The 21,974-nt window shown below is 47.8% G+C and overlaps 1 protein-coding gene across 4 annotated transcripts in view; it reads right to left on the bottom strand.

Annotated features, from left to right (window-relative positions):
• The window catches only part of LHFPL2 (LHFPL tetraspan subfamily member 2), a 144,105-nt gene that overhangs the window by 14,441 nt on the left and 107,690 nt on the right, over positions 1-21,974 (bottom strand). For all 4 annotated transcript variants that reach the window (XM_045566175.1, XM_045566177.1, XM_045566176.1 and 1 more), the window contains one exon: positions 2,251-2,880. In XM_045566175.1, coding sequence (XP_045422131.1) covers positions 2,251-2,686 — 436 coding nt within the window. In that variant the 5' untranslated portion in view covers positions 2,687-2,880. The remainder of the gene's footprint in view (positions 1-2,250; positions 2,881-21,974) is intronic.

Raw genomic sequence — 21,974 nt, forward strand, 5'->3', positions numbered from 1 at the left:
AGAGAAAATTCAACAGAAATCCTCCCATCTGGTCAACCAGGGCTCTTCAATAGGATTAATAAACTTTGTGTGCCAGCCTCCCTTTATCTACATGTTTATTTTTGACTCCTCCAAAGCCTTTGGTAACACTTCTCTGCAGAAGTTTTAAGACATACACATGCATCTGTGCACACACACCTGAAGCATTGTCTGAGGATAAAGCAGGGGCATTCCTCTGACAATGTTGTTGAAACCCACCTTATTTAACACTTCTGGGCAGTGAAATGCCAAGCTGAAGGGGACAGACTTCAGATTTCAAAAGTGAATCAAAAGGAGACCATGAGTCGAATCAAAACTCTGAGATTAGGCCAGGCGCATTGGCTCATGTCTGTAATCCTAGCACTCTGGGAGGCCAAGGCAGGAGGATTATTTCAGTTCAGGAGTTCGAGACCAGCCTGAGCAAGAGCAAGACCCTGTCTCTACTAAAACTAGAAAGAAATTAGCTGGACAACTAAACATCTATACAGAAAAAAATTAGCCGAGCATGGTGGTGCATGCCTATAGTCCCAGCTACTTGGGAGGCTGAGGCAGGAGGATCGCTTGAGCCCAGGAGTTTGAGGTTGCTGTGAGCTAGGCTGACGCCACGGCACTCTAGCCCGGGCAACAGAGCATGACTCTGTCTCAAAAAAACTCTGAGATTAAAAATAAAATCTAAGGTAAAGTCATATTTTCCATCTCCCTATTTTTCAGAAGAGAACACTGAGCTCCAGAGAGTTGGTACGTTTACAATATCTCAAGAGGAACTGCTAGTTAGCAAAGCTGAGAAACAAAATCCCGGGCACCTAAATTCTCATTGCCTTATCCGTGGTATGGCTATCCTGGCAGATGAGATGAGGCGCTAGAGATTTGTCATTTTGGGCCAGAACATTTAAGGGCTCTGGTGACTGGATGGAGTATAGCCCCATGACAGCAGATCAGAACTGAGGGGCAGTTCCTCTGCCCATTGCCCCCATCCCCCCCCCCCCCCCCCCCCCCCCCCGCCACCACACAGCCAGGGGCCCTCCTAAGATTTGAGGAACAGAAAACTTTATCTTATCAGCTGTTTGAGGGGGGAAAAAAAAAAACAACTGTCATTTGATCTCTTTGGAAGCCATCCCTGCTGAGCTCAAGACTTTGCTATGAAGCAGACTAGAGTTAATTCATTTGGGGTCTGTTTCTTTAACAGCCCTGGACGCAAGGCTCAGTGCTTATCTTCATTGTTGAGTCCTGTGCAACAGCTTTAGAATTTGCTGAGGGATGAATCACCTGTGTCCTTCATTTAGGGTTGTAGGCAGATTACTGTTTCTCCTGTTAGAATTGAGATTAATATCTTGGTTTAAAAGTGAATACCTTTTTCTGACTATCAATCTAAGATTCTACTTCCTTGTGGATTTCTTCAAACGTCTGTGTGTGTGAATTTCTGCCACCCAGAACAAGCCTGGACAGACTGCTACCCCCTTGGTCAGGCCCTGCCTTTCCGGCCCACGCGGGAAGCCTACCAAAGTGCTGGTGGCAGTGGACGTTTTCCTACAGCTCACAGCCTTCCCGCCGGGATCACTGTAAAGAGCTCATAGTTTCTTCCACCCATTTCTAACAAGCTCATTAGTAAGAAATTCTCAGAAAGTGGAAGAGTTAGATTGCCTTTTCGGATCTGAGTGCACAGAACATTCTGTCAGGCTGCAGGAGACAGACAATTTAAACCAGAACATCATTAAACACGGAGCAGCTGATACTAATTCCTTCCCAGCCCGCCTCTCCCAGGCCCAAAGCTGAAATCATCTGGGGGCCGGGGCTGAGAGTGGGGCCCGGGCTGGCCGCCGCCTACTTGCATTCCTTCTTAGCACAGAGTGCTCGCTGCAGGTGGGACTCCTCTCACCATAATTCCTGGGGGAGATACACTGGCCTGGAAAGCATGCTTTTCATTTAATGCGAAAAGCAAAAAGTAGGAGTAATTACTCAAATAAAAACCAACAACTTAGAACCGGAGGAAATAAGCAATGAGGAAGATCTTGCCGGAGAAGAATAAGACGGCGTCTTCCTGTGGGGTACGGGTGAGACAGGGAGAAGGGACCCATGCGGGCAGCACGTGCCTGGAACAGAACGTAGCCGGGGAAAGCCCAGTGAGACCAGATGGTCTTCTCCCGAACTGGCAGGAGGTGCACAGCCAGCATCCGCTGCCCCGCAGCTCTCGGTCCGCCCTCCCCGGCTCAGGCCCCTGCCCTCTGCACTTACCTGCGATTCCTTGCAACAGCCCACAGACGTTGAAAATGCTTTTCTTCATGATGCTCTGCACACACATGGTGAAGACGGACACCAAGGCCACTATGCAGAGAATAAAGATCCCCACAGCCAGGAAGATCGCAGTGGCCTGCCAGAAGCCGCTGGCGATCTCGCCGAAGCTCTCCGCGTAGGGCCCACACAGCATGTCCCGCTGGAAGTGCTGCAGCCCGGGGTTCCGCGTGCAGCGCGCGTAGATGCCCAAGGTGGGGTGGTAGAACTCGGGGGAACTCCCGCCCGCGCCGGCCGGCTCGGCGCCGCTGCGGCTGTGGCTCTTCGCTTTCCCGATGAGCCAGTCTGCGCTCATGAAGGCAATGAGCTCTGCAAAAGCCACCACAATACTCAGGAGGGTCCAGAGCATCGAGCGACAGGTGACAATGACATGACACATATTGATGTTCCAGGCGGGAAAAGACTCAGGCGTCCACGGAGTTAATCAAAAAAGAAAGTCGGCGGGGAAGGTGGTTCGGGCGGCCTGGGAAGGAAGTCGCAGCTGCAGTCATCCACTCCCGCAGCCGGCGGCATTCACGCTGCGGGCGCTCTGGGCTCTGTCGGAGCCGCAGCACCGCCTGCCGGGCGGCTCACCTAGGGCGAGAGGGAGGCGGTTAGCGGCGCTCCGGGCCCGCCCACTCCGCGCCGGGCGGGGCCCGCGGAGCCGCGCCAGGGTCCCGTCCCGGGCAGCGAGCCGCGCCGCTCTGCGCGCATCTGCGGGGGTTCGTCGTTTCAAGTTCTCCCCGGCCACACAGCACTCAGAACAGTAGGTGGCGGGTCACCTTATCTCTATGGGACAGGGCGAGAGAGACCAACGTCGGTTCCTGCTCCTCACCCAGGGACGCCCCGCGGAACAGGGGGCGCTGCCCAGCTGGCTGCACGCTCCGACGTGGCTCCTGCTTCCTCGTCTTCTATTAGAAAAACTCAAACCTCACAGATAGATCCAGGCGAGACTGGCCGTGAACTTTGCCAGCGGATTGGCTACATTTTTTAAACTCTGCAAGACTCGGTCTGCTGTTTTGGTACTAGATAAGCTAAGTTCTCAAATACTCGCACCAAAAGCTTTTGCCAGGCAGTAGAGACTAGCAACACCCCACTTTTATTGCCTGGAAATCAAATTACTAGCTCAGACATACGAGTGAACATGTGCTTCATCGGTAAATGAGAATGTAAAAGGAAACAACCCCATGAAAAAGAATAAACAAAATATTGCTACCCAAACCTATTTTTCATCCATTTTCACAGGGTGATTTTTAGACAAAATGATTCATACTAATTAGAACTCAAAGAAGGGAAAAAAAAACCTCAACGAACCTTACTTGTGGAAATTATTCACAACGGGCAGTGATGACGGTTAACTAAGTGTCATTACAACTGAGTGGACCAACTGTTGACAGCAGAAACTTGTCTATGAAGAATGCATCCCTTGAAATGTCCCAATTCATCCCATGTGCCCCTGCCTAAGCTTCAATTCACCCCAGGTCTGGAACTCAACATGCCCATTGTTTCTGATTTCACAGAGGACTCATTCTGTTCCCAAGGACAAATGACTTCATTACCAGAGGACTTTGCTCCAATGGCTTAAACCTCCTCCAGAGGAGCCTGAGCCCTGCAGCAGGCCTGGCAGTGCTCTCCGCAGCCCAGTTTTCTGCCCCCTCTCCAAGGTCAGGAAGAGTCATGCAGCTCACATCTGACATCTGGGCACACGGCCCTGCTCTCAATGATTAGATCTTATTAACCGAGGTCACGTCAACTCCATGAGAACTACAAAGAGCCCCCTGGCATGTCGGGAGCAGGGTGAGGCAGGGAGTTATCAAAGAGGAAGGGAAATGGGGAAATGAGGAAGCCCAGTGTCAAGGCTTGAAGTGCTCGTTTCTATACCATGCACCAGCTGTCTGCTTGCGGTCCGACATCCTATTGAGCAAATGACTTGACTCTTCTCGTGAAACAGGATGTATTTAAAAGTCCTATCACTGCAGTTATACAAGATGCTATTTTGGGGACAGAACTAGAGCAATACTAGGAATATATGCACTTAACTGTGGGTGGGTGCAGCTGGGGGGGGTGAGCGTGCGCACATGTAATGGGGTTGTGCTGAGCACTGGTAAGGGAGTGGGGTGCTCCATGGAGACAGTTTGAGTCCATCAGGTCTCTGTTCCAAAGCCAGCTCCACCCCTGACTGGTCACGTAGACATCTAACTTCTCAGACCTTCCTCCTCTACTACATACATAGAGACGGTAAGGGTGTTCCTGCCTCGCAAGATTGCTGTAGGGAATAACAAGAACCTGTTAAAGTGCCTAGCACGGTATGTGCTCGGTAAATACTGAGTCCTTTCCCTTAGAAGCTTCTCCCCTAACGTGGACGGTGCTGGTCAGACGAGCGAACCGGAGGAGGTGCTCAGTAGTAGCAGAAACCACTACTACCACTGCACACAGGCAGAACAGACTGCCGAGGGATGGATGAGGCGCTCACATCTAAGCTTCCCTGGTGGGGCTCAAGCGCAGGGTCCTGGTCTGTCTTCCTGCTTCCCCACGACCTGACCCAGCTGCCAAATTCCACTGGTGAAAGCGAGCATGAAGCCGGGAGGTGTATCCTACGCCCACTCACTCATTCCCACTCCCCAATATTACCAAATTGAAGAGCCTTTTGAGAAAAAAGTTACCAATTATAAAAGAGCTTCAGAGGAGATTGTTTGTAATGAAAATGATCATTCTGAAAGAGAGTAAGAAACCCAGCCACAATGCCTCCCACAAGGCCCTGAGAGGCTGCACCTGCCCACTGGGCTCACAGCCACTTTGGACCAACAGGTGGAAGCCCAGCCTGCTAAGAGCTCCAAAGCCTTCCCATTTGGTTAGCCTTCCCTAACCAACTCACTGTTACACACAGCCCGCCTCTGTCTTGTCCCTTTTCTCTGTTTAATGGTAATTTTTCAATGTGAATGTACATATTTGTCCTCTAGCAGAAGTGCAGGCTTCTGCTACAACCTCTCAGGTGACTTGTATCTTACTCGCTATGCCAGTGTCCACTGTCCTGGCCAGCAGGCTCTGTTCAGAGTTGGGAATGCAATTAGGGTGCAACTTCTGAAAAGAAAGGCTGTAGAACTTCAGGACTAGAGAAGATGGGATGTCCGGGCCCAGCAAAATGGTTGATGCCAAATTTAAGGCAGGATTATTTAAGGACTCAAGTGCTTAAGTTCAAATAATTTAATAGTTCCTTCTCATTCTGTGCTGAAACAATCTGCCACCCACTGCACCAAATTCTCACGTCCACACCAGAGCATCGGGGATGAGGCCTTCATTCTTCTGCTTTGAACAGGGAGATAAGATGCTTTCATCTCCCAGGCAATTTGTAAACTGCTATTATCAGAGGAACAGCCATGATATGCAAGGCCGGCTTCCTCGGGGCTCCAAGCAAAGTTCTCAGGGTGGCAGGACAAGGGAAAAGTCTGGAAATGCAGCAGGGGCCTCTCAAGTGGTTGGTGGTCTGTGAGGTGCCCCAGTTTGGCCCTGTGCACAGAGACGCAGACACCTGCTGAGACAACATCTGTATCCAAGGGGAAAGAGATCCTCATTACAGAACCTTGTAAACCGCAGGGACACTAGGCACAGCACTCCTCAGCCCCGCCATCCATGCTCTGGACTAATTCCTGCTTCCACGAAGCTCACTTCATAAAACCAGACCCTCCGTGCCATTCCATGTAAAAGTCTTCTCTCCATGGGCCACTAAATAAATTTCCCCTCTAGACCTCCTGACATTGCTATCACATGCCTTATGACAGTGGATAATCTGCACAGCCCTCTGACTTTCAGAAAATGATGCTATGTTTGCCACAAAGGTCTGCAAAGTAAAGCCTCTTAGCATGTAACAAAAAAAAAGACAAACGAGAATCATGCAGAAACCTACAATACCATAGTCAGAATAGAGAGCAAGAAGCAGTTTACAAGAGGCTGGTCTGTGGGAGTCAGTCGTACATATAAGTATTCTTCCCAAAGCTCTAACTGTAAGAGAAGGGTGAAGGTGGAGAGCAGAGCTGAGCTGCAGTTTGTCACTTAGACCCTGGGTTCTATCCATGGCAGCTTCCTGCTGCCAGTTAGAAGGGAAGAAAGTACACGTGAAGCCAGAACCACCCAGTGCTGCTGGCTGGATTACCGGGACAGAAACGCAGGGGCAAAGTTCACCTCTACCTGGAAAGGCAGAAGGAAACCAGAGGACACCAATCAAGGTGGTGTCGTCCACGCTCCCCACCATGGCAGGAACAGAAACCCAGAGAATGAGACCAGGACAAACGTTGTTTTTAAAGAACACTACCTTCTTTACCTTGGTTCTGGTTTTCAGCTTTATGATGAAAATTTTCAAACACAGATACAAGTTGACAAAAATAGACAGTAAACACCCAATGCTCAGATTCAACATTTGTTAACATTTTTCCATATTTGTTCCATCCATCTATAGCCTACACACTCACGCCAACACACAATTCTTTTCCTGAACCATCTGAAAATGAGTTGCAGATGTCTTAACACTTCACCCTTAAATACATTAGCATCCAACTCCTAAAAATAAGAACATTTTCCTACATAACCACAATAAAATTAGCACACCCAAGAGAACTGACAATAATCCCCTTATATCCAAAGCCTAGTCTGTACTCAAATTTCCCTACCCCTGCTCCATTTTTTATAGCTGTTTTCTTAAAACCATGACTCAATCAAGGTTCATGCATTGCATTTGATTAGTTTCTTTTAGTCAAGAACAGTCTTTCCACCCCAACCTATCCCATCCCGCCCTCCTTGTCCCCCCTGACACTGACTATCTGAAGATAGTAGGCCAGATGTCTTACAATAGTGGTCTTCCACCTTTTTGGCATCACAGACTAGTTTCACGGAAGACAGTTTTTCTACAGACCGAGTCAGGTTGCAGAATGGTTCTGGGATGATTCAAGCCTATTACATTTATTGTGCAGTCAAACCTCTCAGTTAATGAAAACCTGTATTTGCTGCCCTCAGCTCCACCTCAGATCATCAGGCATTAGATTCTCATAAGGAGTGAGCAACCTAGATCCCTCGCATGTGCAGTTTATGGTAGGGTTAGTGCTCCTATGGGAATCTAATGCTGCTGCTGATCTGACAGGAGGTGGAGCTTATTCAATGATGCGAGCGATGGGGGCGGCTGTAAATACAGATGATGCTTCTTCACTCCTTGCCCAGGGCTCACCTCCTGCTGTGCAGCCTGGGGTTTGGGGACAGCAGTTGTAAAGGACCCTGTGAGGTTTCATAAATGGTAGTGAACTTAATGCTATAATTTCCATGCTTCAATTCTGACATGCTTTGTCACCATTCATACACAAGTTTCAGAGCTCTTTATAATGGGCATAGCTGACTAAGTTATCTTTCCTTTTGAGCTTCTCTGTTTGTTATCATTTCTTTCAGACAGGGGAAGTGGAGACGGCCAACTGAAATTACCCTGTTTTATTACTCAGTGGTAGCTCGCTAGAAGGATTGCCGAATACAAGTCGAAAACAGTTGACTAATAGGTGATTTATGACTAAATCTACAGATTTTAATTTACAAAGGTCACTTTTGGAAAATACCAGTAATAATAATAGAGGTTGAGTAATCGCCTACAATATCACCTCCTGCTGTGTGGCCCAGTTCCTAACAGCCCACGGACTGGTACTGGTCCATGGCCTGGGGGTTGGGGACCACAGTCTTACAGAATACCCAGCTATCTAGATTTGTCTATTTCCTCCTGATCCCATTTAAACATGTTCTCCATCCTCTGTTTCACAGAAACTGGACGTTAAATCTAAAGGCTTAAACGTTTTTAGTGAGAATCCTTTGCAGGTGATGCTGTGTAGTTCCTACTGCATCACATCGCGAGGAACGTTGCTGGGCTACACCTCAGAATCAGAACAGTCGTATTCACATACGTGTGTGTGTGTGTGTGTGTGTGTGTGTGTGTATGTACGTGTGTGTGTACATATACTTGGAGAGAGGGAGAGGGAGGACGAGGGAGGGAAAGGAGAATGAGAGACAGACACCATGCTCAGGGTCCTCTCCAGTCCTAAAGAACCAGAATTCTGTTGATGAAGTTCTGTTTTGTCTGAAAACCTCCGTGGGTGGATTCTGATGCCACAGCTGAGAAGCCCTGTTATGAGAGATGCCATCCTAGAAGCTGAAGAGGAATCTGATTTCTCAGAAATGTTTGCTATATTTCTTTGAAGTAGAAGCATGTTTTATACATAACTTAGGAAAACACAAAAAGATCTTCTGACACAGGGAGGGAGATGCAACCTTAAACAGATGCAGCCCTTCCCTGGAGAAGCTCCTTGAACCAAGAGCACAGGGGATAGTGATGAGAAAAGCTTTTGTGTAGCTAAGAGGGTCAGGATTTAATGGTAGCCTGGTGGCCACAGCCCCTCCTCTAACTTGGAACCCTTCCTTTCAAAAAGGACAAAGCTGGGCTCCTGAAGCCTCTGCCACTGTCCTCTGCCCACACCCCTGTCCCCCAGCCAGCCTGGAGGGGGCATTACGCACCAGGCAATACACGTTAAGAAAAGGGCATTAAACTGTCGGATGTCATTGTGCTTTAAGAGCTCTGTAAACACACCCAAGATCAAATCTCAGCTCTGCCACTAAATAGCTCTGTGTCCTTGGACAGCCCGTTTATATTTAACCCCTGCAAGGTTCGGTTTTCTTATCTTCAAAATACGAATAATGGCATCATCCTCACAAGGTTGCTGTGAGATTTAAAGGAGAAAGTGTCCATAAAATAATGAGCATAGCTGCTAATTCACAGCACTCAGCATACGTTGGCTGTTACTAATCACCACCACAGGATTAGCCTAACGCGATGTCTGTGGTGAGGGAAGCAGTCAGCAGTATTAGCTCCTACTATGAATAGTGCATTTACTACACTGACCACGTGGCCCCAATCATCAATGCACCTCCGAGCAGACTACATGTCGCTCCCATGTCACTGAGTCTCTCTTAGCCAATCTCTAGTTTTGTTACTGCTGCCGCCCTCGAATATCTGAGTCACACGAGGGCTGGGCAACGTGGCCTCCATCCCAGTGTCTAATGCAAGAATAAAAGGATTAGGTAAAGCAGAACTTATGTGCTTTTGCCTTCCGAAAGTGCTGCTGCTTAAAGTGTGGTCCCTGGACCGCCCCCATCTCCTAGAGGAGGACGAGGGCCACCTACTAAAAAAGCCTAAGTTCCTGGTCTCTGCTCCCCGAGTCGATCCTTCTGGTGGTGCCAGAACCTGCATTTCCCACAAGCTCCCCAGGAGATTGTTCGTGAGGCAGTCGGGAGGAGGTGATGGGGAGCAGAGGCTGAAGGGGACGGGCAGGAGGAGTGTGACCCAGCTCAGTCAGGACAGGCCCAGTGGCCAGACCACCTGTCAGTTCTGCAGAGCTCAGGAAGCTTCCCAAGTCTCAGGGATGAGGGATTTGGTCGGGAAACCAGCTGTTCTCCCAGCTCATATGCTCTCCAATAATCCTCACAGGGCATGGAATGAGCTGCCCAAACATTCAGGACGTTCCCTTCAGAGCACAAAAGCAGCTTTCAGAACTGGAAGGACAGTACTGGCATGAAACGCACAGAACCCTGCATGACTTTTTTTTTTTTTTTTTCCAAATCATCTATCAAAGGAAGTTTTGCAAACTCTCACCCTGGCCACCTCATAAAACATACTGACTACCGAAATACAGACATCTTGACTATATTTAAGAGGTGGGTCCAAATGCACTCATAATTATGTTAGTTGTTGAGTTATAGTCTAAACACGCTCAACACCTCCTGCTTTTGCGAATTTCCTTTCCTCCACCTCTGCGCTCACCCCTAACCTCCACCCACCTCTGACTCCACGGGGGGAGCTCTGAAGCTGTGGCTCTCACCTGGGAGCAATCTTGCCCCCACCCCACCTCTGTAGGGGACAGATTTGGTAATGTCTGGAGGCATTTTTGGTTGTCACAACTTTGGAATAGAGGTGTACGTGCTACCGGTATCTCGTGGACCGAGGATGCTGCTAAACACGGAATTACCCGGCCCCAATGGCAGTCGTGTCGCTGCTGAGAAACCTTGCTCTGGAGGCTGCCCACAGAGAGCAGTTTTGACATGTGTAGGTGCAATTTAAAATAGATTTCTAAAATCTTTACATTTTAAAAAGGTCTATTCTAATGAATATGCCATGTTCTGTAATCTAGACATTCACATATTTACTAAATTAAATATATTTTTAGTTGTTTTTCTAATTTTTTTAAAGGGCCATGCTAGTCTGTATGTCTAAGACAACACGATGACAGGAATGCGGAGCCCAACTGGCCAAAATGCACTGACCCCAGTTTCACAGGGTCGGTGATCCTGCCTCCCCCGGGGTCCCAGGTGGTTTCTCTGGCTCACATGCTAAAGGGAGCTTTGTGTTCAGTAATCTCTATTCTGGGAATGGCAAAACGGGGCTCCCCACTCACCAAGACTGGCAGCTCATTTGCTCCGTGACCTGCACCTGAGGGTCGGGGACACTGCCTCAGAAAGCTGCAAGGCTGCCCCGATGGCCGTTACTTCTCTCAAACCCCTTCTCCTGAGTTGGGCTGGCCACTCGGCAGATGCTCAGATGGCCTCGGCCACTGTAAGTCTCAGGGACTCTCAAGAAACTTATGAAACAGACCAGCAGGATTCACAGGCATGCTGACCCTTCCCCGACCCCAGCTTGGCTCCCCGCCGCAAGACGCTCTGCTCTCCCCTGGGCTTCCTGGCAGGCTCAGCTGCCTGGTGGCCCCTCGCGCCACAAGCACCTGGACAAATCTTTTTTTTCTGGGCGTGCAATACCCTGTGAGCTCTCTCAACCTCCTGCTCATTATTAAGTTTGTTCTTCGATTCACCGGTGCAGCCAGTCCGATTTCCTTTTCTGTGCCCACTTCAATCCTCCCGTGTCCAGTCACTCTGCCTTCAGAGCCCCCACTTCTGGCTGGGCCGCTGTTACCCTTTGGTGCTGAGGCACCTGCAGCCAGAGATAGCAGGTCCCCTTGCCGGGTCCTGTTAGCTAAATAATCCCTTAAGATTTCTGAAGTCCACTTACACATTTTATACTTTCCACCCCTGTCTCTACAAACGTCCCCATCTGACACTCTTTGGGAGGAAGTCTTTCTCCATGTGTCTGTCTGTCCACAGGAGAGAGGGACAAACCAACGTTCACGGTGGATGCTAAAGTCTGCTTTAGCCCCGGTCCCGTAAGCCGGGCAATTCGCCTCTACATGTCCATGCTGCAGGTCAGAAGCTGTTTTGGTTTGTTTACATGGAATTAAAACTTGAGTTTCAAGAGTTGCCTTTTAATGTCGCTACTTTACATAATTTTAATCAAAAGGAGTTTTTCAAGTTTATATTGAATTCTGTGATAGGCAAAATATAAACCTCACGAGTCTTCAGGATCAATAAGAAAGTAGAGAGTTTTAATGCAGAAAAGTAACAAGAGTGGAAAACAAAGAACTTATAAATAAAAATCAAGATATATCAAAATTTCCTCCTTGAAGTCCCTGGTGTCACACAGGGGAGGCTCACAGCGGCCTCTGTCCAGGTGACTCAGAGCCTGGGCTTCTGGCTCATCCCGGCGGAAACTCTCCTGGTCCAGGGAACGCCAAGTTCCCTCTCTCAGCAGCACAGGCCTCCTGTCACTCCGCACAGGGGCAGAAAGAGCCACAGCTTGATCACAGGGTACCCCTGCACACGATATATGGAGGATTATGCATCTGCTATTTCTGAGTCTCTCACACCAACTCATAAAACATCAGAAAATCCAAGAGCCCCTTTCTATTCTGGGACAGCTCTTGTGGGAGACTGTATTCCTGTTTCTAACTTTCCCTGTCCCTCCTTACAGGGGGAGTGGATATTCCCGGCCCATTGGCATCAAGCCTGACCATTGCTTCAGCCCCGTCCAACGTGGGCAGAAGTGACATGTGCCCCTTCTGAGCAGAAGGTCCTGAGCTCTCCACTCCCTCTGCTGTGACATTAGGAAGATCATGGACAGAGACCTCTCCACCAGCCCGGGTCCCCAGCAACATGAAGCAGGGGCACAGCCAAGCCTCAATGGACGTGCAGTGTAGGCAAAAAACCCAAACCTCTGCTGTTGCCGGCGTTGAGACTTCAGGGTCACAGCACAAACTCACCTCCTCTGAGGGCTACAGCTCCTGGCGGAGTCAAAGTGCCCGCTCACCCTGTCTCTCTCTGGCATCAGGTTAAATTCAATCTCACCATCTGAGCCCACACACCAGGCAAAGAATTTTTTTTTAAATTAAACAATAATACAAGTCATCTAGTGAGACACATTAAAGCTTGGCCAACTATCTCAGAAGCATCCGTTACACAATCCAATCAGGTAAGCTGCTACAATAAAAAATTTGCTCTCTTAATGAGGGGAAGTACTAAGAAAGATGAAAATTCTGTTTTGAGTAAATGAGGACCTGAGAAGTGTCTCCCGGAGTGCCAGCGTGAAGAATCACTTCCCACATCCGCTGCATCCAGGGGCTCTTCCCAAAGAGGTGTGGCTGGCTCACAGCTGCTAACTCTGGCCACCTCCTGCCGCCGCAAGGAGGAAGTGTGCTCTCACCACCACAAGGAGAGGGTGCTGAGCTCTGTCTGAAGGGGAGGCTCAGCCAGAGCTCAGCTCAGGAGACACCTCAAGGACCAGCTGGTACCAGGTATTAGCACAGAACAAAGGCACAGGGCTGCCCTGAGGCCCATCTCCAACATGCACCTGGCAGGTCTCCCCAGGGAATGAAGGCCACAGGGCTGGTGTGAGGGTGTCAGCTAAGGAGGGAAGAAGCCATCAAGGAGAGCAAGTCCCGTGGTCCCCAGCAGTTAGAGAGTGACAGGCGTGAACAGAAATTTCCTCCTAAAGTGGCCAAGGGGACAGTCTAGCTGCATGACCCGCAGAGACTGGAAGGGGATCCTCCCCTGCCAGGTGCAACACCAACCCAGGAACTTTCGGGAGGGCGCAGGCAGGAAGAGCTGGCCCAGCAGCAGCAGCCTGCAACGAGGATCCTGTTAAAACAAACACTCCACGCACATCACAGAACCACCAGCCTTAACTGGGTTTGCTCGCAAAGCTATCAGCAGAGTGAGGCATTTCCAATTTCCCACTAAAGGATGGGGCACTGAGCTGAGCCTGATGACAAAAGACAACTTAAAAACCAAGAGCCTAATTTGGGATTTACACAGGGACCAAGATAATGCTAGTGGTTGCTCACTTGCTGTCTTTTCAGGCCTTTCCCAGTCTCACTGAGGTCACTTCTGTTTCTAACCAATATTACTAAGGGGTAGTGGAATTTAAAAAGTTTTTTGAATAATTTAAGGTAAAAGGCCAAAGTCTAGTGTAAGCTAAGTTCCTATTTCCAAGAGTATCGCTAAAATTTTCAAACTTACCATTTTTTATTACTTCACTCACATGGATGCTGGCTTTTGACGACCAAAGACACAACCTGCAGCCCGAGGTCCTGGTGCACACACAGTCCCCATCTCCTGGGGGCCAGCGGGCTCCGAGCACCTGCAAGTGGCCTACGCCTCCAGGTACTGCACACACACGCAGTAAAGAACAAAACGGACAAGGTGGATGTCCGCAAACAAGGCTCTTCATAATTTTATCTACATATTGAAAACCTCCCCTCTCTCGTGCCTTATTTCTCTCAGAGATTTAAGATAGACGAAATAGTATGTGATCAGGAATACACACATGTGAGATTTTTTTTAAAGATCTGAAAAAATCAGCAAGACAGAATCATAAGCCGCATCCTCACCGAATTCACTGAACGCTGTACATCTCAACGACGTCACAGCCAGAGATCCGCTACCCGGTAGTTTTCAACTTTCCTGAATGAGAATGCCAAATTCAAAACTGCAGACAGGTTTAAACTTTCTTCATTTATTAACTAGAGGAATTCCCCAGATACTTAGGATTCAAATTATGTTTTGAAAAATAATGAGTGCAGCTTCCAAAAGGATGTACACTCCTCGGAGAAAAGCGAGTTCAACAGACAGCTGCCAGCAGCTTCAGGAACTTGCAAATACAGAGCAACCCTTCACCTCTGGGCCACAGCCTGGGTGCGCCGCTGAGCTGGCCTAACCACCGGGAAGAGGAGGCTGGAGCAGTTTCATCACCGCAGCCTAAATGAAGTCACTGCAGGCTCAAAGTTCACAACGGTCGTAGAACATCCCTTTTTTTGAAAGTCTGAACCCTGGTACTTGTTCATATGATTCAGTGTCCTCTTTCTGGGAACAGGGACTTATTATTATAGCTTTTAACAACAGTGAGGCATAGTAAACAGAGATAAAGTTCAACTGGATGTTTCAGAAGTAGAGACTTATGTGTCAGAAGACCAGACCACTTAAAAACAAAAATGCTAGGCTGGCTTGGGCAGAAACAGCTTTAGGCTCATTTCTGTAGGAAGAGATACTTCCCAATCCCCTGCTCCCCAGCGGCTCACCTGGAAGGGCTGCTAAACCAGGTGGGCAGAGGAGGCCTGCACGCCCGGCGTTGTGGACTCCCGGGGCTCCACTGGGCTCCTGCCACCTTGATCCCCAGCATGAGCCTGGCTGGAGGAGATAACTCACCGAAAACCCATGTGGCCCTCAAGGAGAAAGATGCTAGGCCAACGAGCCCAGGAGAATCAATGGAGGAAAAAAAACAGACTGGATTTTGGTTAGGTCATAAAAAGGAGCATATATCCCTGGGGTGCTGATACATACTTCTCTGACGTAGTTAGAACTGACCACAAACCGTTTCCCACAGTCCTGATCACCACGGGCCTCTACAGAAGCCATCTCCGAGTGGCAGAGAAGTTCCTCTTCTCTGCACCCTAAGAGCCAAGCTCTCCCACAGGTGGGTGGCTGATGATTCTGGACTCCGGCATCAGATGGCAGCTGGACTATGTTTTGGGGGAGGATCTGTTGGGCTTACGGAAGGGTACACGGGACAAAACCCCTGCCCCACCCTTCCAGAGCAACGAGTTCACCCAGAAAGGCAGCACGGAAGCGATTCCATCTGGAGGCAGACTGCCTTGATTTGAATCCTGGTTCTACCACTTCCTAAGTGGTGGCCTTCGGTACACTGCTGCCCTTTTCCTCAGTTCCCATGTCTGTAAAATGGGGCAATAATAGAGCACGGGGATGTTGTGAGAATCAACTAAATTAAGTAACAAGCTCAGAACAGTATTTAGCACTCGGCAGTACCCCAGGCACGTGGGCTATCCTTCCTGGAACAGGATCCAGCCTCCCCATCCCTCAGTCTGGCATAAACACAACCACTTCTGAGGTCACGTCTCAGGCATTCCTTTTGCCACTTAGATCTTCCTGTTCTAGGGCTCACCTGGCATATATTTAGCTTCTCCTTCAAATACTAATTTCTCCCATGTAAAAGGAGTCGCATGGCAGAAAGGACACAACACGGAGCAGACCTATTTCAATGCTACACACCAGGCTCTAGCATTAACTGTGTCACTGGGCTCTATCATTAACTGTGTCACTGAACTTCACCTCTCTCATCAGTTATAAATGGCCCTAAAAAGCTGATTTACATCTATCCAGGGGCACATATTTCTGATAGTTTTATTAATGATCTAATAAAATGTCTTGTTTTACAACCAACCAGATGATTCAAATGATGTTTAAAAATCCGACACTCCAACCCAATAGCCTGGTGATGAAGCTGCTGAGCGGACATTACTTTAAAGTGATTTTCAATTATATTTGGCATTATCAGTGAGATCGTGGATGAATTAATTTTTTTTAAATTTTGGCTGCAATGCTGTCAAAGACAATATTTTACAAGGTTCAATAAAATTGATCTGATTACGGTGATAATCACAGATAGAAAAGCCCAGGGGTGAGAGGTTCCGGGAAGACAAATTGCTTGGCCGTCAGCCACACACATTCCAAATTAACAAGTGGGCTGCAGGCTTGAGCTGCAATAAAGCCACGTCAACAACAAGAACAACACTCATAAACACGTACAGTTTCTCTCCTCCGAATTTCCTGCTCCTTAGCAGAGGTAGGCATTCATAAAAGCAAGCTCTACACTGTACCAGGCCTTTGTGATGTGGGCAGGAATGAAAAGGCAGACCTTCTAAGGCCGGCTGTGCACAGGAGGAAAATGACCCGATACATGAGTTGTGCACACAGACAGAACCCCCCGCTCCTACCCCAAGAAACCAAGGACCCAGACTCTTCACAAAGGTGATGGATTTCTGAGGTAACAGGTGAAGCTGCATCAATTCTGCAAAAATAGCTCTTATAATTTTTTTCCAGGATATGTGATTCTTCCTTTCTTCTCATCTTATTAAATTTCATTCTTGAAAACAGTGTCATTATATATCTGCTAAAACTAAAGCACTTCAAAAGGAGACTCTTACATTGCCGGCTTCCCAAACCAGGGAACTCATTAATATGCATTTGTTGACCCTTGTTGACCACTATGATGATCAACAGCCAGCTGCTACTCAACCAAGCACTGAAGGTCTAAAGGGGTAAGGCAAGGCAGGCAACTCTGGAACCTATCATCCTGTGCATGATCCGACTGGCCGAGGTCAAGGTACCAGGCAATGGGGGCAGAGCGGTGGGCAGGTGGGGGAGACACAAAGTTACTCTCACTGCCCTCCAGCAACTGTTGCTAAAGCTAGAATCAGGAAGGACACAGACATAATAAAGCCCCGGGCCACGGAGGACTATAGGACCATGACTCAGTCACTTAGAATTCTGATATAGGAGAGACAGGGCAGGACTGAGGGGCGAGACTCTCTAGAAAACCACTATAAGGTTTTATCAGGAATGTAATGTCTGAGAAGTAAACAGATGGTTAATTCAAATGGGAGAGCTGCACTTGGGAGAAAAGGCTGGAGTTTCCCTGCTGCTTCTGGATGACCCTGGATGTATACATAAAAACACTTGTTAATGGAAGCCGAGAGGGCTGGCCCATGCCGACACTGCTTCTGTCCCGAGCAAGACACGGTGGCTGGTAATCCTAGCTGGTGTGTGAGGAAAAGTAGAGGCTGAAAGGGTGAGTGATATTTACTCCAGGCATATCTGCTACCTATTTACTATGATGAATTTTCAACAGAGGTTAATTAAAGTTAACCTTATGTTCTCACAGCCCCTCTTTCCCATTCAAATTCACTTTTTCACTCAAAATTATATATTTGCGAACTTTTTATAATGGCTTTCAAGGAATGAGGATGGCCGTTAAATACTTAAAGTCAAGAGACTTGGGATCTACCAGAGTAAGGCAACAGGGTGTGACTGAGCTCCCCTGAGGGGAGGGTGTGCAGGAAGACAAGAGCACCAGGATGCTCCCTGGCGGTGCTGTCTGCTCAAGACAGGAGAAGCCTGCTGGAGACGGAGGGGCAGTCCAAGGGGGAGGCACGAGGAGAGACTGTGTCCTGGACAGCAGAGACAAGAGGCGTGGCACTGACCGGCAGAAGCCAGTGGCTGTCACTGATGGTCATGTCCCAACAAACAAACATTTTACCCTAAAAGAAGTCATGAGCTTGATAAGCAGGAATGAGTCAGTCTCCTGTGGCCTGAGATACACTTCAAAATGTGTGTTGCATTTTAGCTAGGTCCTCAATTTCCCAGCCCCGAGCATTTAATTAAAAGAAAAAAAAGTCCCAAGGAGTCCTTTATCTGAGGAGTCATTACAATAAACAGGCAGTTAGCACGAGGTCGAGGTCGAGATAAGGAGGAATGTGAACAATACAATGGTGTAGATGCTGCTGGGGGCTGGGCAGGGGGCTGGGGGAAGGAAACGAGCTGGACAATGCACAGATGTCTGTGTTTTCGCTGCCAGGAGTTCAGGCAAACAGGAAGACCTTAAACTTCTCCAACTGCTAACGCTGGGTTTTGCCTGTTGAGCAGAGGGGCTGAGCACATGACTGGAACATGAAAACAGAAGGTTGTGATTAAGGCTGCAAGAATCGCCACACACAGAACCTATGGCCAGGCTGGTTCTGGTTCTCGGGAAGTCCCAAGCCCAGGTCGCGCTCCCCGGCCTCCCCACCTCCTGCCCGGCCGCGTGCTGGGGCTTTCAGGTGCGCTCACTCATGGGACCCTAACAAGGCCAAGCCGCCAGAGTTAACCATTTTAAAGTTTCCTGGTGACATCTAGCAGAAAATTTACGTGTATACAGCCTCTAAGTGGGAACCAAAGAAAAAACGTGTGGTGTAATTACCCGAATGACAGGCTCTGTTCCAATAACCACATCACAATGGTTAGTGATCCTCTGGGTTTCAAAACTCAGGAATTTCAAGAAATGTTTCCTCCTTGCAAAGTTATATATTTTTTTTCCTCCCTATTGAGTTTTTTTTTTTTGAGACAGAGTCTCACTTTGTTCCCCGGGCTAGTGTGAGTGCCGTGGCGTCAGCACGGTGCGGTGGCTCACGCCTGTAATCCTAGCCCTCTGGGAGGCCGAGGTGGGTGGATCGCTCGAGGTCAGGAGTTCGAGACCAGCCTCAGCAAGAGCGAGACAAGGTCAGTACAAGGGCACTCATGGCTTGTGTGTTAGAAAAACAGCCACTTATTAACACCAACCTTGATGGGACAGAGGGGGGAGTAGGAATAAAGGGAAAAGAGATGAAATAAGAAAGCAGCTATAGACTAACAAGAGAGACCCCGACATAAAAAGGAAAAGGTAAAAATGTGCATCTTTTAAAAACGACTTGAAGACACAAGTTAAAATAAACATATTAAACATCGGGAGAGGATACCATGGCAAGAGGTGTTGAGTATCTAAATAGCTAACAACAGTCAATGGAAGGTGGGGAGGACAGTCTTGATGCAGCCAAGAAGAAAACAGTATAGTCAAACACCAAAGAAGTGGGAAAACGTGAGCACTGTAGAGACTCTGGCCCAGGGCTGCCTACAGCTTCCTCCTGTCAATTGCTGAGCCTGCTGAAGAAGGTGACACCTGGGTCCCCCAGAAGGAGAGATCAGGAGCCTCAAACCTGGGCCTCTCCCACTAGCTACTCCCCGGCCCCTCCGTAGGGCACGGAACAAGGCCTCCCCTTCCACCTCCTTCGCCAGCCTCTGTAGCCCCAACCCCAGCCCCACACTGCGTTCGTGCTTTACACGCAGGCTGGGTGTGGGTGGACTCACGGGAACACAAATACTGGGTGTCCATCAGCACCCAAGCCTCCCCAGGGCTGGAAATAGCCAGTGACTGTATCTGGGAGCTAACATCTGAAATAAGCTATTAAAAACAATCATCTTGACTTTCTATCTAACTCAGAGAATGCAACACTAAATTGAATCTTATCTCCTAATTAGCCATTCAGAAATACAAATAAGTCTTTGTGAGACAAAGCCTGGCAATATTTAATGAAATACCCTCTTTACTGTCTTTTGTTTGACCCATGTTATACTTATAGCCCAATAACATGCAGTTGTCTAGTATGTCACTCAAATGCACCATATTGTTCTTTTCTCATTAAAGTAAATTAAATAACCCAGAATAGTAGTGGGCTTGTGCCCAGTGTTTAAGGCTGTACACATTAACAATCAACAATGCACCCACCCATCTGTAATCTTCTGAGCCCAAGTTGGGTCAACACAAAAAACCCAGCAGAGACCAGTGATTTTTTACCCTGATATGCTATTATGTCGCTGTCAGCTGAGTGCCCTGGAAGAACCAAATGAAGAAAACAAGACAGCCCTTCGTTCTTTCCTGAAGGAAGGCCACACAGCACCCTGCATTTGACCCCGACATCAAATCAAAGTCATCACAGTGGCATTTACTTTCCAGGGTAATTTTCACAAGATAAAAATTGCATGGAGGAGTTTAGAAAAGTAAAATATTTGACATAAATGAAGTGCCCAACAGGTAGTAGAGGTTAGAAATTTGAAAAACAGGCAACAAATAGAGAGTTGACTTAAAATACCCTAAACTATTCTGAGAAACCCCAGAAGGTTGAATGTTAAATTCACTTTGTCAGAATTAATTTCGGAAACATTTAGCCCTGCTTGAGGGAGAACTCCATTTCCCCAGCCAACATTTTGTCAAGTCACCATTTCCATCATTTGTTCACATCAGTGTTTGGTCTGAGTAACTAAGAGTTCCTCTCTCTCCTTGGCTGGGAGGATTAACATGGGGCCAAACACCTTGGAGACAGAAAAACAAACGGACTCAGTTACTATGTTTTTAACTCAGTTCTGTCTGGAAATCAGGAAGCAAGACTCTGAAGATGATCAAGCTTTAGAGAAGCTCTCAATGCTCGTGAGATTCTTTTTTCTAAAGTTCAGATGAGAAGTCACTGAGAGCCTAGAAGTAAAGAAAGCTAATAAATGGCAACCTTGACTTTCAGACTGCTTCCCTGGTGGCACAGTTCACCCCTACAGCTTGGGACCATTTTTAATTCAAAGGATCAGAAATCTGGACCAGCCTCCTGTCTCATTATTTTACCTGACCCTTTTGTGTTTGCAAATTTTGTACACAAAGTCCTCTGCCTAGAAATGGGTCTAGAAGGGCAGTTTCACTGCACCTCTAGTGGAATCAAGGAATGAAGGATTTTAGATTTCACTTCATTCACACAGAAAAAAAGACTGAAATTTTCAACTTTTAAAATACAACAGTTTCTAGTCCCATCAAAAGAGAGACTGAACAACATCATTCAACTGGGAAAAGCTTCCTCTCTTGGTCCTCCCCACCCCTCAAGCTTTATTTATTCAGATACATGACACTGGATAAGTGCACAAAGTCAGCAATGCTTCTAGTTCTGAATCTTGAAGAGTGTAAGCAATAAACGGGTGCTGAGAGGATGAAAAGTAACATCCAATACTCAATCTCTACTTTTCATTTCTCTTGTTCCTCAGTTCTGATAACTGTCCTTCATTTTCTGAACCTGAGGGCTGCCAGGAATTTTTGATCTCTGTACCATCACCATCTGTCTAAAATTAGATCTCTCTTTGGGGGTAACTGCTCTCAGCAACAGAAAACAATATTGAGATGTTTAAGCGAATGCATTTCATGTGGGCGTTTATAGTCACAGAACTGTACCTGCTACAGGCTTCTGAGTTAAAGTGCACCTTACAAAATAGATTCCATTGTCCTCACTCAGCCCCCTTTGCACACTCCCTATTTTATGCTCTCAGACTGCCTTTTACTGTATTCACGTTAACTCACTGCCATGTTTGTGCAGCGGTTGTAGAATGTGTTTATGCAGCAATAACCAACAACGATGGTGCCATTTACAGGCCCAATCAAAGCAGCAGGCACGCTGATAAATACATCGCGAACCAATGTGACCCTGAAAGAGCCAGTCCGTCAGGATGGAGCCCACGTGGCTAACTGGGCCTAAATTTAAAATAGAGCCAAGCAGCTACTTGCTGATTAGAGGTCACAACTGTACTCTGAGGTCCCTGAAAACCCACACCTGTTTAACTCTGGGATTTTTGAGAACTCACCTGAACCAACCAATCAGGGCTCAGCTGTATCAACCAATCAGAACTCAGTTGCATTGACGAATCAGAACTAAGCATGTTTCCATCCTTCATTTGAATAAATACACCTGATCGGGAACCTGGCAGGGAACTTTTGCTATAAAACCTGAACCTCTCCTTGCTCTCTGGAATGCACCTTCATTTTATACTAAAGGCTGCCTGCATCTCCCCAGCTTACAAACTGTTCACTGGACTAAAGTCTCTTTCCTCTAAAT

This window comes from Lemur catta, chromosome 12 (assembly GCF_020740605.2).
Source record: "Lemur catta isolate mLemCat1 chromosome 12, mLemCat1.pri, whole genome shotgun sequence".
In the NCBI taxonomy this organism is placed as follows: Eukaryota; Metazoa; Chordata; class Mammalia; order Primates; family Lemuridae; genus Lemur; species Lemur catta.